General features: G+C 57.5%; 4 protein-coding genes and 1 pseudogene across 5 annotated transcripts; 4 read left to right on the top strand and 1 right to left on the bottom strand.

The window, feature by feature from the left end:
* The first annotated feature begins 338 nt into the window (after window positions 1-338).
* On the top strand, window positions 339-3,965 carry MSY001_0579 (annotated as a pseudogene). Its single transcript is given in 2 exon segments — window positions 339-937; window positions 947-3,965. Coding segments are annotated over 2 exon segments (3,618 nt in total).
* Window positions 3,966-4,146: 181 nt separating this feature from the next.
* MSY001_0578 (uncharacterized protein) lies at window positions 4,147-5,811 on the top strand (the record flags this gene model as incomplete). Its single annotated transcript, XM_018885669.1, has 1 exon — window positions 4,147-5,811. The coding sequence occupies one exon, from the start codon at window positions 4,147-4,149 to the stop codon at window positions 5,809-5,811; it is 1,665 nt and encodes a 554-aa protein (XP_018739201.1).
* A 117-nt stretch (window positions 5,812-5,928) lies between these two features.
* On the top strand, window positions 5,929-7,659 carry MSY001_0577 (uncharacterized protein; the record flags this gene model as incomplete). Its single annotated transcript, XM_018885668.1, is given in 2 exon segments — window positions 5,929-6,595; window positions 6,611-7,659. The coding sequence occupies 2 exon segments, from the start codon at window positions 5,929-5,931 to the stop codon at window positions 7,657-7,659; spliced, it is 1,716 nt and encodes a 571-aa protein (XP_018739200.1).
* Window positions 7,660-11,880: 4,221 nt separating this feature from the next.
* Window positions 11,881-12,896, bottom strand: MSY001_0576 (uncharacterized protein; the record flags this gene model as incomplete). The annotated part of the gene is made up of 2 exons (XM_018885667.1): window positions 11,881-12,647; window positions 12,680-12,896. The coding sequence occupies 2 exons, from the start codon at window positions 12,894-12,896 to the stop codon at window positions 11,881-11,883; spliced, it is 984 nt and encodes a 327-aa protein (XP_018739199.1).
* An 81-nt stretch (window positions 12,897-12,977) lies between these two features.
* On the top strand, window positions 12,978-14,228 carry MSY001_0575 (uncharacterized protein; the record flags this gene model as incomplete). Its single annotated transcript, XM_018885666.1, has 3 exons — window positions 12,978-13,041; window positions 13,163-13,881; window positions 14,154-14,228. 3 exons carry the CDS (start codon window positions 12,978-12,980, stop codon window positions 14,226-14,228), a joined length of 858 nt encoding a protein of 285 aa, XP_018739198.1.
* Between the last annotated feature and the right edge of the window lie 241 nt (window positions 14,229-14,469).

Genomic DNA, 14,469 nt, shown 5'->3' with positions numbered 1-14,469 from the left:
GGGACGACGCATGGATCGATGCGGCCGCGCCACGCACGCGCGTGGCATTGCATGCGTGCAGCCATTGGGACCGCGTGCGTCACGCGGCGCAGGCTCCGTCGGCGATGGATGCGTCAGCGCAGCCCCACTGGCTTCGGCACCTGCGTGTGACGACGTCGGACCCCCATCTTGCGACGTTTCGGCCCGCATGCACTGCGCCACGTGTGCAGGAGCGGGAACGCGACGTATTTGGCCAGCGCCGACAGGTGCCGGCATCGCGCGCTGCGCGGATTGTCTCGGAGAAGCACACGAACGCCACGCGGCGGCCCAGTGGGTCGTCGATGGACGATTCGGCCGCGATGCAGCGGCGGCATTTGTGGGACGAGCTGGTGCAGGCCAAGGCGCTCTGTGATACCGAACTGGACAAGATTATTGCCGGCATCATGACGTTATCAGAAGAAGTGCTTGCTCAGCGGCATGACAGCGACGAGCAGGACCCGGATGCCACGAGTGTGATGGTGCCGCTGGACGGACCTATGCCGCTTACGCCGCTTGAGCGTCTCGCCGCACGCGCCGTGGAGATTCGCACGACCTCACTGCACACGCTCCTGGAAAAGACGACGCTGTGCAGTGCGGCCATCGCGTCCGTGCAGGCGCTCGGCACCGTATGGGACGAGCACACCGAGTGGCCGGGGCGTGGCTGGTACGTGGAGCTGCTGCTCACGCTCGCGGCGCTCAGCCGCGTGCTCGAGTGGTGGGACGCCGAGTACCGGTTCTGGGGCAGTGAGTCGCGGACCGCGTCGCCTGCGACGCGCGCGACGCCGCCCTCCGTTCTCACGCGGGTGATGACCGAAGAGCCGCAGGCGTTTGACCAAGCGTCACCGCCAGCTGCTCCTGCACCTGGGGATGCAAAGCTCAGCAACATCCTCTTGGAGCTGACGCTGGATCTGCGCATCCAGTTTGTCAGCTTGTCGTGGCAGCGTGTCATTGGCACGGACGTTGACCAGCTGCTGGATCGACCGATCGACCACATTCTGCCGTCCGGGGGGCGTGCACTGTTTGAGCGTGCGACGCGGCAGCTGCTGGACAGCCCGGGCCACACAGTCGAGGTGGGAATGGAGGTAAGCGTACCTGGCTCCGAGTCGGCGCAGGCGCCCGTGTTCATGGTGGCCAAAGGCATGCTTGTGCACCGCACAAGCACGAGTGATGCGTCGCATACCATGTGGATGCTCAACCCCGCGCCGTCGAGTGCGTTGCCGACTGGCGACCTGCGCGATGCGGGAGCGATCGGTGGCATACCTGAGGACTTGGACGCCATCTCTACGGAGCTACTGCTGTGCCGCATCTGTGAGCGCGAGATCCCTGCGTGGTTCTTTGCGCAGCACTCGGAGATCTGTCTCGAGATGCACCGGCTTGAGCTGCAGCTGAGCACCTGTAACGAGACGCTACATGATATGGCCGAGTGCGCACACAGCGTGCGGGACGCACTCGTGGCGCGGAGCACCCAAGTACCGGCATTCCGCGGGCAGCCTATTGAGGCGCCAGCCGAACTCGCGCTGCGCGTCATCGATCAGGTCGCGCATGGGCTCGAGTTGGCGCTGGCGATTGCCATGCCGTCACTTCCGGAAGAGGACGAGCTGGGTCGGTCGCGTCTCCTACCGGCAGAGAGCGAGCGCGCTATGGACCGCGTTCGGCGCTGGCGCCGGCCAACGCCCAGTGATGCGGCGCTCCAGCTGCTGTGTGCCGATGCGATGCAGGCCATGCAGGACAAGGTGCATCTGGTGAATCGCATCCGCCACACGATTCTTTATGTGGAGACGGTGCGCCAGGAAAGTGAGCAATACGTGGCTGAGCTGCTGGACGGCCAAGACGAGGCGCCTGGCACGCCGCCCGTCGTCGTGGAGCTGGACGCAGCCGAAGACACGCTAGGTGGCGAGAAGAACCTGATGGTGGACCCGCTAGATGACGCGTCAGACGACGACCGCTGGTCCGCGTCGCACAGCCGCTCGTCGATCCCCATCCCGATTCCCGGCTCGGCCAAGGCGGTGTCGACGCCGCCGCAGTCGCCGTTTCTCGCGCCTGTGGACACTGGCGGTCTATCGCGCAGCCTTGCACGCAGTCTCGCACGGAGCCCGCGGCTGGGTGCGACGCCGCACTCGCCACGCATGCTCCCTGCTGCGCAGCCACGGGCGACAGCTGCGTCGATCCGGGACTTTGAGCTGCTCAAGCCGATTAGCAAGGGCGCTTATGGGTCCGTGTTCCTGGCACGCAAGCGAGCCACGGGCGATCTATTTGCGATTAAGATGCTGAAAAAGTCAGATATGATTGCGAAGAACCAGATCACGAATGTGCGGGCCGAGCGCATGATCATGATGAACCGCACGCAGTCGCCGTTTGTCGTCAAGCTGTTCTTCACGTTCCAGAGCCCCGAGTTCCTGTACCTGGTCATGGAGTATCTCCCCGGCGGCGACTGTGCGTCGCTGGTCAAGGTGTTTGGAGCGCTGCCGCCCGCGTGGACGCAGCAGTACCTGGCAGAGATGGTGCAGGGCCTCGAGTACCTACACAGCACGGGCGTTGTGCACCGAGACATGAAGCCGGACAATCTGCTCATTGATCACCACGGGCACCTGAAATTGACCGACTTTGGCCTGTCCAAGTTTGGTCTGCTTGGGCGCCATCGGCAGACGGCCGCCGCGCATGGTTTGCGAGCGCATGCGACGTGGGCCCAGCCGGGCGTGCGTGCCTCGTCGCCGGTGCCACTTGCGTCTGTGTCGGGTCGGGGACCCGGCACGTCGCACTCGGAGGTGTCGCCTAGCGAAACCGAGTCGTTTTTGCGCAGTATGGTCACAGAGGCGCCAGCTGGACGGATTGTCGGTACGCCCGACTACCTGGCGCCCGAGAGCATATTGGGTGTCGGCATGGACGACTTTGGTGTGGACTGGTGGGCCGTGGGTGTGATCCTGTTCGAGTTTGTGCACGGGCGCCCCCCGTTCCATGCCGAGACGCCCCCCGAGGTATTTGACCGGATCCTGTCGCGCCAGATCGCATGGGACTCGGACGCAGAGCTCCCGCCGGGCGCACACGACCTGATCGACCGGCTGCTGTGTATGGACCGCCTGCACCGCCTCGGCGCCGGCGGCGTAGAGGAGATCACGTCGCATCCGTACTTTGATGGGATCGATTGGGACCACCTCGTGGACCACGATGGGCCATTTGTGCCGCAACTCGACGACGCCGCGTCGACGGACTACTTTGACGCACGCGGCGCTGTGCCGCAGCTATGGCATGACGAGCCGATCACGCAGGCCACGCCGACCACGTCAGACACGTCAAGCCCACAGGCAGCGAACGAATTTGGCTCGTTCAGCTACAAAAACTTGCCTGTGCTCAAGCAGGCGAACGACGAAATGCTCCGCCGCGTGATGACGGACATCCCCGGCCCAGTCTCGCCCGCCGGCAGTGTGTCATCGCCTGTGCTGCCGCGCAGATCCAGTGATATGCAGCCGGAGCGAAGCGGCGATGGGCGTACCTCGTCCATGTCGGGACGCTCCGAGGCACGCACGGAGCGCTGTATCTTGCTGTCGGACCCGAACCCCGTGTCGCGCCTAGTCCTGCAATCGATTGTCTCCGGGACTGGGGCACACGTCATCACCGCCCACGACAACGTGGACCTAGTACAGCTAGCGATGGGCGACGCCAAATACGATGCTGTGATGATCAAGCTGGGAGACGATGTGGCTGATGCACATAATGCCGCGCGTATGATAAAATCAACGCGTAACATTAACAGCGCGACGCCGATTGTGGCACTGTTCATGGGCGACGTTCCATTGGATGCCTCACAGAGCGTCTTTGATGCGGTGCAGCCGCTCCCAGCGCCGTCTGCAACGATCGTGCACTTGCTGCAGTCGCTCTACGACCCTTCGCCCGCCCGCTTGCCGGCCGTGGAGGCCTGCCAACTGGCCGTGGCCCAATTGGCTATGTAGATCATAAAGGGTTTCACGGACCGCCATGACCGACGAGCGGCGTGCCCTGCTGCCGCCGACGAGGCGCACATATTCGGATCGTCCGTGTCGCTGGCGCCACTGCGTACAAGCTTGTAGGGATACGCTAGCCGTATGGTGGCCAACAATCTCGCTATTGGTCCTCCCACACACGCTGGGCCTCATGCAGGCGGTGCAGATCCCTGCCGAGGTGGATGCTATCCGCTCGCTCAGTTGTGAACACTACTATGCGCTGCACCCTGCGTCGCCGGAGGCACGGTCGTGCCTTGAACCAGCTGTTGAGCGCCACTTTAGTACGATCACCACGCAGGTGACATTCTCCGTCGTCCTGGCCAACATTCTCAGCATGCTCGTGTACGGGCGACTCTTTCAGCACCGCGCGCGCCGCTGGATGGCCGCCGCAGGTCTTTGTGGATGTGCGATTGCGCGGATCCCTTTCCTTGTGCTCCCGATGTACCAGTTTCCACACCTTGCCCCAGACGAGGTGCGCACCATCTCGCCCCGCGCCATGCTTGCGATCTACTGGGGCTGCGCGGTGCTAGGCGGTCTTTCTGGGTCAAATGAGATTGTGACTCTCTCTGTCGAGTCGTTTATGGTTGATAAAACGAGCCCAAATGAGCGCTCCAACCTGTTCCGCCTTGTGCAGGTGGCCCAACTGCTGGGCGCCTCAGCCGGTCCGATCCTCGGCTCACTGGCGACATGGTGGATGCCGTTTGCTCATAACCGATGCCTTGGATACCGGACATGCCAGCCTGCACACGCGACAGACACACTGCTCTTCAACAATGCACCATACTGGGTGTCCCTAGGCTTTGTGCTGCTGGGTCTCTTGTGGGCACTCTTTGTGATGGACGTGCGCCGCGAGAAGCCGGACGATGACGAGCACGACAGCCTGTCGCGCGAGGCGCAAAGCCCCACGCAGTCGCGTGGGCAACCCAAGCTCAACTACCGCTGGCTCGGCGTGTTCCAGCGCCTCGTGCCCATGCGCATCAGTCGCTGGTCGTACGATGCGCGTATCGCAGAGCTGACGGCAGCCGACATGTGTGTGGCCTTCTCGACCGAAGGGCCCGTGGTTCTGATCCTAGTTCTTGGCTTTGTATTCCACTGGGACCGCGCCTTGCTATCCTTTGGCTTGGGCCTCACCAATGCACTCAAGCTCGTTACCATGGCCGTTGTACTGCCACTCAGCCTGCATGCTATTGCCCGCGTCTGTGCACGCCCTAGCGCCATCGCTGACCTCACAGACGAGCAACTGCATACGTGTGTGGATCTCAACGAAGAAGAGCTGCGCAAGCCCCATGGCGGCTCTACACGCGAGCCCACTCGGCAAGCGCAGGTGCTTGAGAGTGTGTCGCAGGACCAGCGCAGAATGGCACGCCTCTGGCGTGCGCAAGTGGATTTGGACGCATCCTGTCTCAGTTTTGGCATCAATTTGCTCTCATGGTCGATCATCGCCGTGTCCCTCGAGCAGAAGAGCCAGGCACTCGTGATCTTTGGTGCGGTTCTTCTTACAACAGGGACCGGCGCACAGGCATTGCTGCGCAGCGCAGCTAGCACTATGGCTGATCGAATCGTCGAGCAGCAGGAGCAACAGCTCATATCTCTCACGGACGCAACAGGGGAGCAGGACCCCCTGCCCCGTGGCTCAGACAGCTATCTGGTGATCGTATCGACCTTGCTGCTCCCCTGCCTGCTGATGGGCCTTGTCATTCGAAACTATATCTATACAAACACCGTGGCCACACATCCCGGTATGTTTTTCGCATGGATGGCCATTGTGAATGGCTTTGCACTGCTGCTCTTATGTAACATACGTCCCGTTACGTAGCTCGCACGCACCGCCGCCTCGCCCCGCCGCGCGCCCGATCCAGGTCTGTGCGTTGAATCACGTGAAGGGCGGATGACAACGCAGTCGTTGGGGCCCATCCCAATCAGTTCTCTTCCCATGCCGGCCCACGGTGCCACGGGTCCCCAGAATGGCCACGCCGATAACCGGGTGGTCAACCGCTTTGCTTCATCGACAGGTTTTGATAAGCTGACGGTGGACCACCTCCCGTCAGACGACGAAGAGGAGCCACCTAAATCCCCGCCGGCTCCCATTGAACCTGCGCCGACGCGGCCCTCCAAAAAGTCAAAGTCTAAGCGGAGCAAAGCATCCATTAAAAAGACAGTCAAGGAGCAAGAATCTGTGTCCCAGGTGCCAAATAACGTCAAGGAGGCCCCTGAAGCATCTTTGGAGTCCGAGCCAGCTGCTCCCCCGTCCGCCGCAGAACCTGCACAGGTCGAGAAGGCCGAAAGATCCTTATCGCACGCTGCAGTGAATGAGGAGATTCGTGAATGCGCGAAAGAAGAGTCTGCGACGCTAGCGCCTGCCCAAGTTCCGGCCCAGCAGGCTTCTATCAACCCGCCACCGGGGAAGGACGCCCAGGGGGGGCACGCGCAAACGGCGGCGTTCTGGAAAAAGATCAAGGAACGCACTGTGTTCTCACTGCTGATGATCGGTGGCTTCCTTTTCATATTGGCCATGGGCCCGTCGTATCTAATTCTGCTGGTGCTCATTCTCGAGACCTTGGTATACCGCGAGATTACTGCGCTATTCAACATCCCCGGACGTACCATTCTAACAGTTCCCCACTCGCAGAGTGATGGGGACGAGGAAGATAATACCCTTAGCCAACGTGAAGCGGACCGGGAAGAACTCTGGAGCAAGACGCTCAGTTGGTACTTCTTTGCCGTGTGCAACTTTTTCCTGTATGGTGAATCGCTAACGTATTACTTCAAGCATATCGTACTTACTGACTCTTTTTTCGTGCAGTTTGCACGCCATCACCGCTTTATTTCGTTTATGCTGTACATCTTTGGCTTTATGGCGTTCGTCTCGAACCTGAAGCGCCGAAACCTAAAGCATCAATTTGCTCTCTTCTGCTGGGTGCACATGTCCCTGATGCTGATTGTCATGTCAAGTCACTTTATCGTGGACAACATCTTGGAGGGTATCGTATGGTTTTGGGTGCCTTCTAGCCTGGTGATCTGCAATGATATCTTCGCCTATGTGTGTGGCATGCTCTGGGGTCGCACTCCATTGATCAGCCTGAGCCCGAAAAAGACTGTCGAGGGCTTCGTAGGCGCCTTGGTCATAACTATGGTGTTCTCTTGGTTCTGGGCCGGTTTCTTCCAGCAGTTCAAGTACATGATCTGCCCGGCCGTCAGTCTCGGCATGAATGTGTTCCAACGTCCTAACTGCGAGGTGAACCCCGTGTTCATGGTCCACCACACTGCCCTGCCAGCGCAACTTTCTGAGTTGCTATCGTCTGTGTTCCACCGCTCAATTACCCACTTCTCTTGGACGCCGTTCCAGTGCCATGCCCTGGTTATGGCCGCATTTGCGAGTCTCGTGGCACCCTTTGGTGGATTCTTTGCGAGTGGATTCAAGCGTGCATTCAGGATCAAAGACTTTGGCGACAGTATCCCGGGGCATGGTGGTCTGACGGACCGATTCGACTGCCAGTTCCTCATGGGCCTGTTTAGTTACGTCTACTTCTCGTCATTGATCCGCGATTCACGCGTCTCGGTACACATGATCATGCAGATGATCATTACGCATCTCCCCCTTGATGACCAGAAGCGCGTGCTTCATGAACTGACGAGTTACCTTTTAAAAGAAGGACAGTTGTGAGTAGGGCCCTCCGCACCAATGGAATTGGTCATGTGTAGCCTAACGTAATGATGCAAGGGCCTTCTATGGAGCTCCACTTGCCGCCCACATAGACGATTAACTTTCGTGGACTTGCCGTAGGCAGGGCCCGGAGTTGACATGTCCAACAATGATATGGGCCGTTCTATGCGGCGCTATGTCAAGGCTCATGCCTCTATTGATGAGCGTGTGGCACCTGCGCCTGTCATTCAGGCATCGCTACCGTATTTGCAGTCCAAGCCGGGACCAGGGGAGCCTGCGCCGGCGTATGCGCGTCCAGACGCCATTGGTACGTTATCCTTAGGGTCCCCGACGGCCGGAGCTTTGCCTGCCGCCATATCTGAGGCACGTAATGTGCGTGGTTCTCCAGAAGGCAAACGACCACTCGACGAGCCCAGGACGGATCCTGCACTCAAAAGTGTTCCTGATAACAGTTCTACCTCGCGCAGCAATCCATTCCATCGCCGAATCGCCGAAAATGAGGAGAGTGTCTTTATGCCAAGTGCGTATAACATGGAAGAGCCGGTCCGCCGCGGCTCAGAGATGACCCCGTCTCTAATGGAGTCAATGGAAGAAAATCGCCAACAGAGCACCACACGCACATCCCGAAGCACCTCGCGTGTGGCTCCGCCCCAAGTATCACTGCCAACCTCCTCGTCCGTTCCGCAACTCTCACAGCTTACGACGGGGAGTACGCAATCACCAGCTACGCCAATCTATTCTATACCCCCTTCGATGTCCATGACAATCACGGGCCTGTCGCAGGAGTCGCTGCCCGATACTGTTCGGCCTTCACAATCCAAGCCTTTTTCCCTTGCCGCCAATCGTGTCGCCGGTACTTTTTCCCGTTTGACACGTCTGCGTGCCAAGCAAGTGAAGCCGACATCGGAGCAGACGACATCACCCATGTTGGCACCTGCCTTGGAACCTGCAGAGCCTGTACAAACTCAGAAATCAGATAAGGTGACGACCAAGCTTCATGTTCGTGAGTCGAGTGACCGTTCCTTGAATCTCAGCCCAGGGTCTGTAACGCTGTCATCCCCCACACGCCCACGTATGGTGCCCGCCCAGACTGTGACTGCTTCCGCGCCCATGGAGTCGCAGTTTCGAAGGTTCGAGATTGTGGGTCGAGGCTCCTATGGATGTGTGTATCGGGGTGTACATATCCCGTCCGGTACAACGGTGGCGCTAAAGGTGATTAATTTGGATACCCCAGACTTTGACGTGGAAGAAATCCGTCATGAGGTCGGTCTGTTGAGTCAAATCCGTCATGCGAGCCAGAAAAACATTGTCGGTTACTGGGGATGCTGGCTCCAGGGGCCTAGTTTGTGTATCGCGATGGATTATTCCGAAGGCGGCAGTTTGCGCACGCTCATGAAACCAGGGCCGATCGCAGAAAAATACGCTGCTGTGGTCGTGCGGGAGGTCCTTGTGGCACTCACCTATATTCATTCGGTGGGCATCATACACAGAGACCTGAAGGCCGCCAACATTTTAGTGACGCGCACGGGGCAAGTCATGTTATGTGACTTTGGCGTGGCCGCGTCCTTTGTCCAAGGGAGCGCGCGTGGAAAGCGTACCACATTTATTGGTACGCCATACTGGATGGCCCCCGAGGTCATTTTGGAAGGCCGTGCCTACGATTACAAGGCAGATATATGGAGCCTGGGCATCACCATCTATGAAATGGTCGTAGGGAATCCCCCCTATTCGGAGCACAGCCAGGACCATGTTCTCTCGATCATTCCCAGAAACAAGCCTCCAAGACTACCTGAAACTAGCCAATTCTCGCCTATGCTTCGGGAATTTGTTGCTGCATGTCTGGACGAGGAGCCTCGGGACAGGCTCTCAGCAGAGGAGTTGAGCCGCACACGCTGGTGTAAAGCCTATGCAAAGGTACCAGTGACAGTCCTGACGGAACTGCTCACTCAATATGCCAAGTGGACGCATGCTGGTGGAACTCGTACAAGTCTCCTGCTAGCACCCACGAACGAGAAAGTGGACGAGCCGCTACAGCCTGAATGGCACTTCGATGCGTCAACGTTGTCTGAAGATACCCATCACGAGCCTGTTACAGAGAGCCAAATTTCATTGGATCACCCCCTGTCGCAGCTCTTTGGCACTAATGCAGAGGATAGCACGCCGCGTATCGGTGCAGGCGCCAAGGCAGGCATCACAGAGGCACCCGTTACGCCCTCGCTCCCCGCAAGTGCCAGTGCACCCGTTCCCAAGACGCAAGAGTCGCCCAAGCGTCCAACCGGACGGCCTGGTGCGGGCTTTTCTGGAACTGGCTCTACGCCCTTCCGATTTGGACTGGGAAGCCGCGCGCTAGATACGCCCAAACCAGTGCCAGTGGAGCAGGAGCATGACTGCAGCAAAACGCCGCTCTCCTTATCGGTATCTGGTCAGAACTCATTGTCAGCGTCGCCGGCGAGCCGCTCCCCTACGACCGAATCGCAACAAAGCAAATCAGTACCTACTTCGCCACAGTTAGGGCAGGGCCATGAGTCTCCCAAACATTCGCCTGCCCTACGGCGTGTGGGGCACATGCCCAGTACTATGAGCCGCAAAACACCGCACCGCCCCCTTCGTCTTGTGTCCTCTTCGTCTTCGCTCGTATGGGAGACTCAAAGCACTAAGCACAATAGAGACGAAAGTCAACAAGCTGAAGTGACAACCTTGAATCCATCCTTCTTGGAAGAACCGTTCACAGGGTTCCGGCCGCAAGGCATGATGAGTCGCACACGAAGCCGCAGTGGAAGCAATGCAGACGCAAAGCGAAATTTGCCAAGGAGTCTTAGCACTCGGACTATCTCATCATCAAAGACGCGAGAGGGCGAAGAAGATGCACTCGCGGATCGAGTCGACGATATGGCTACATACTCGCTCCTTCCCCCGACGACATCGGCAGGCTCGTCTCTGCACAGTGGGCACTTGCATGATGGTTCTGACTCTGCTTTCTTGGTGAATATGGAGCATGGACTCACCAGTAATGAATCTATGCAAGAACCTGTCGATATCCGGCGTGAACGGCCAGGTGCACCGCGACTGTGGAACGGCAAGGGTGCTTCGGATGTATCAGATACCCACGTGGCACAAGAGAGCTCGCTTCAAGACGTGTTCCAAATGATGCCCAGCCCGACGTCAGCTGTTCCATTCCGTGGGCCCCCTCTTCGATCTATCGACGCGTCTACATTGCTTCACCGCACGGAACTACAGGCTGAATTGGCACGGACCGTGAACGATTTGTGCGACTGGCTCGATGCGCTGGCGGTAGGACTGGAGGGGGTGTTACAGCTGAAGCCACGTGGTCCGTAGAGACGAAATTCCCGTGCAACCAATCAACCTATAGGCATTAGGCCGGCCTCAACGGAGGCCTACGAACGTTTTCATTGACCGCTACGATAACGATGCTTGCAGCACCTGCCAGGTCTGTGCTGTCGGCTTCCTTTGGTATGTAACAGTATCTCTAATACTTAGGCGCCTCGTGCTTTGCTCGTGCCGTTGCGGGGCGTGCCATCCACGGCTCTGTGGCCACACAGCGTGACCCGACGCCCTCGCGGCAGGTCGCCCAGGTGGGCAGCAACCAGCTGAGCCTGGAGCAGCCTCGTAACGCTGTTGGTACGTAATTTATGGCTCATATGCAGAATACACTCTGTCAACGCTTGACAAGGTGGTGAACTGGGCGCGTCAGAGCTCGGCTTGGCCCATGACGTTCGGTCTGGCTTGCTGTGCTGTTGAGATGATGCACGCGTCCGGTCCACGGTACGACCAGGACCGTCTCGGTATCGTTTTCCGTGCGACTCCACGTCAGAGTGATATCATGATTGTGGCTGGTACACTCACTAACAAAATGGCGCCTGGTATGTGTTAGGGCGATTCACTAACCTCTACAGCGCTCCGCAAGGTGTACGACCAGATGCCAGAGCCTCGTTGGGTAATTTCCATGGGCTCATGCGCCAATGGTGGTGGCTACTACCACTACAGCTACAGTGTGGTCCGTGGGTGCGACCGGATTGTCCCAGTGGACCTGTATGTACCTGGTTGCCCTCCAAGCGCCGAGGCGCTTCTGTACGGTATCATGCAGCTGCAGCGCAAGATCCGCCGTTCGCGCCAGATGGTCCTCTGGTACCGCAAGTAAGAGCGGTAGTGTGCTATAGAGCCCCTGTTATGCACCTTTACATGGACATTTCTAACGAAGGATCAGTACCTGCAGCGAGCGCCATTAGGACCTGTAGGTATTAGTAGAAGTGTGCATGATACGTACATTTTGTAGTCCATCTTGGCTTCCGTAGTGTTCTTGCCCTGCAGCTTGTAGGCAAGCGAAATGTCAAGGTCCCTTGGGTTGCGTTCGTTCGGCGCGCAGGACAGCTCGCCTTCAATGACATCGCCTTCAAACACAGTCAGTGTGCCTGGAGTGTAAAAGACAGTCTGCTTCCAATGCGTGTAGCGAGAGTGCGGGCCAGTGGAAAAACGGACCGGCTTGTGGCATGCCTCAAAGCCAATATCGAACCAACCAAGAAAAGCATGGACGTAGTCGTTCCGCGTGGCCGTGAGCTTAAACTTGCTGTTGAAAGTCAAGTCTTCCTTGCGAACTTTCGTTAGGTCCAGGTGCAGCAGTGGTGCAGGGTCGCACACGACGCTGCGCAGTTCTACCGTATCCACCAGAGGTTCGCGGAGCGCAATCTCCTTGATGCACGAATAGTCAAAGCCGTACACGTCGTCCCAAAAGTCGATTTTTTCTTCCTTGTACTCCTGGTCCTCAATCGCAGAAAGATACAGAGTCGCGCGGTCGGGCATCATAATGCCACCTGGCTTGAGATATTTGTCACGAGCGAGCAGAACAGTGTCTAGCATACTTTCGTAGAGCAGGAAATAGCCCATCCACTCACTCACGATAATGTCCACCTGGCCGTTTGGGCCAAGTCCGAGGTCGACTTCCTCAAGCTTCCCTTTCACCAAGGTGATAACTGTGTGTAAATGTCGGGTATTGTAAACTTACTGTGGTCCAAACGGTTGGCCTTCACAATCACTTTGGCCTGGTCAATGATATTGCTCATATCAACACCAATAACTTTTTTTGCACCAGCCTTGGCAGCAAACATGCACAGGATTCCTGTGCCACAGCCAACATCCAAGACAACCTTGTCCTTGAATAAATGCGGGTTGTTCTGGATGGCCTGGCGGTACGACAGAGTACGAACTTCATCCTTCAGCATTTCCTCGTGAATACCAAAGTGTGCATACGAGTCCGCATAACTACTGTGAGTGAAATCAATGCATACTAATCCTTGGAAGTCATGTCGCCGGCAGTCGGCGCCGCTGCACCAGACATGGTCCCTGACAAGAGCCCACAATTCAAGCGTCAGTGGCCTAAAATATGCTCACGTGATCACGCGTTAGAGCGCGCGGCGGAGCGGCGCTTTGGCCCAAGGCACTCTACGCCCAACTACGAGTGGCATGAATTCTCTCTACAATCTGGCAGGGCGCCAGGCAGCCTCCATACAGGCGGATTTGGCATCCTACGCTTCAGATCCTATGTCGCAGAGTGCTTTACGTCCGCAAATCTCTGCCGCTTTGTCTGCCATGGTAAAAACAGTGGAGGACTACGAGGCTATGGCCAAGCGGGAACTTGTAATTGCCAAGCGTGAAAAGGCCATGGGTCGCGCGTCCAATTTATTCCAGGACATTAAAAAATTCAGAGAGCAGCTCGCTAGTATTGATGCTGGTACTGCGGTGGCCATGTCCCAAACGAGTTCGGGACACACATCGTCGATAGCGTCAACCTCAGCAAGAACGCGCACCATTGACTCACATGGCCCCTCATTCAGCATTAACAGCCATGCGCCTAGGCAAAGCATGGCAAATTCTTTCACTCCCTCACTGCAGACGACCTACGCGATGCCGAATACTGTGGTATCCCCTTCTCTATCTTATACACAGCCCAACGACCCTTTGGCTGCCTATCGCGTACATCAGCCGATTGACATGTACAGTTCAGAGGAAAGGCCGTATAGTATGCGTGAATCGCATGCCTTACGCGAACACTCGTTCATCCAGAACACGGAGAACCAGTTGGACGCATTTATCGCCCAAGGGCGCTCTGTGCTCGGCAACTTGGTGGAACAGCGCAGCATTTTGAAAAATACGCGCAGGCGCCTGCTTGATGCTGCTAACTCGGTCGGTATGAGCCGAGAGGTCATCGTACGTATGAATTTCTTACCATCCTAGGGCTACATCGACCGCATGAGTACCCAGGATACAATCATTTTCTTTGTGGGTGCTGCATTTACGTTGTTTGCATTTTGTACGTGCCGAACCTCTAATACCAGATATGATATATCATTGGTTTGGTTAATGATAGTCTATACCCGATACTATACAAAAGTGTTCTAGAACCGTACAACTTTTTGGGCTGGGCGCGATGGTGTCTTGGACGCGTCGGACTTGAGCACTTTCTGGCGTTGTGCTAAGAGGTGAAATTCGTCTTCATCCGCACCAGCTCCCTCAGAGTCAGCCAGGATGCCTACGCCTCCAGCCTCAATGCCTGACGCATGAATGGTGCGCCGAGGATCCATCGGGCAGTCTTTTGCCAAATGTTCCACAGAGTGGCACACTTTGCAGTGACCGCCATTGGGATAAACACCACGGCCCTGGTTTTGAGGGCATTTCGAAGCCAAATGTCCCTGCTAAATTAGTGCACACGACAGACCTTGTTGGTGCAGATATAGCAAGTGGCAAAGGGTAGTTCGTCGCCAGCATTGCGAGCGCGCTTACACTGAGATAAAGTGT

Source organism: Malassezia sympodialis, genomic scaffold (genome assembly GCF_000349305.1).
Source record: "Malassezia sympodialis ATCC 42132 genomic scaffold, msy_sf_2, whole genome shotgun sequence".
In the NCBI taxonomy this organism is placed as follows: Eukaryota; Fungi; Basidiomycota; class Malasseziomycetes; order Malasseziales; family Malasseziaceae; genus Malassezia; species Malassezia sympodialis.
Note: the sequence above shows the minus strand (reverse complement) of the source record. Positions and strands in the feature narration are given on the sequence as shown.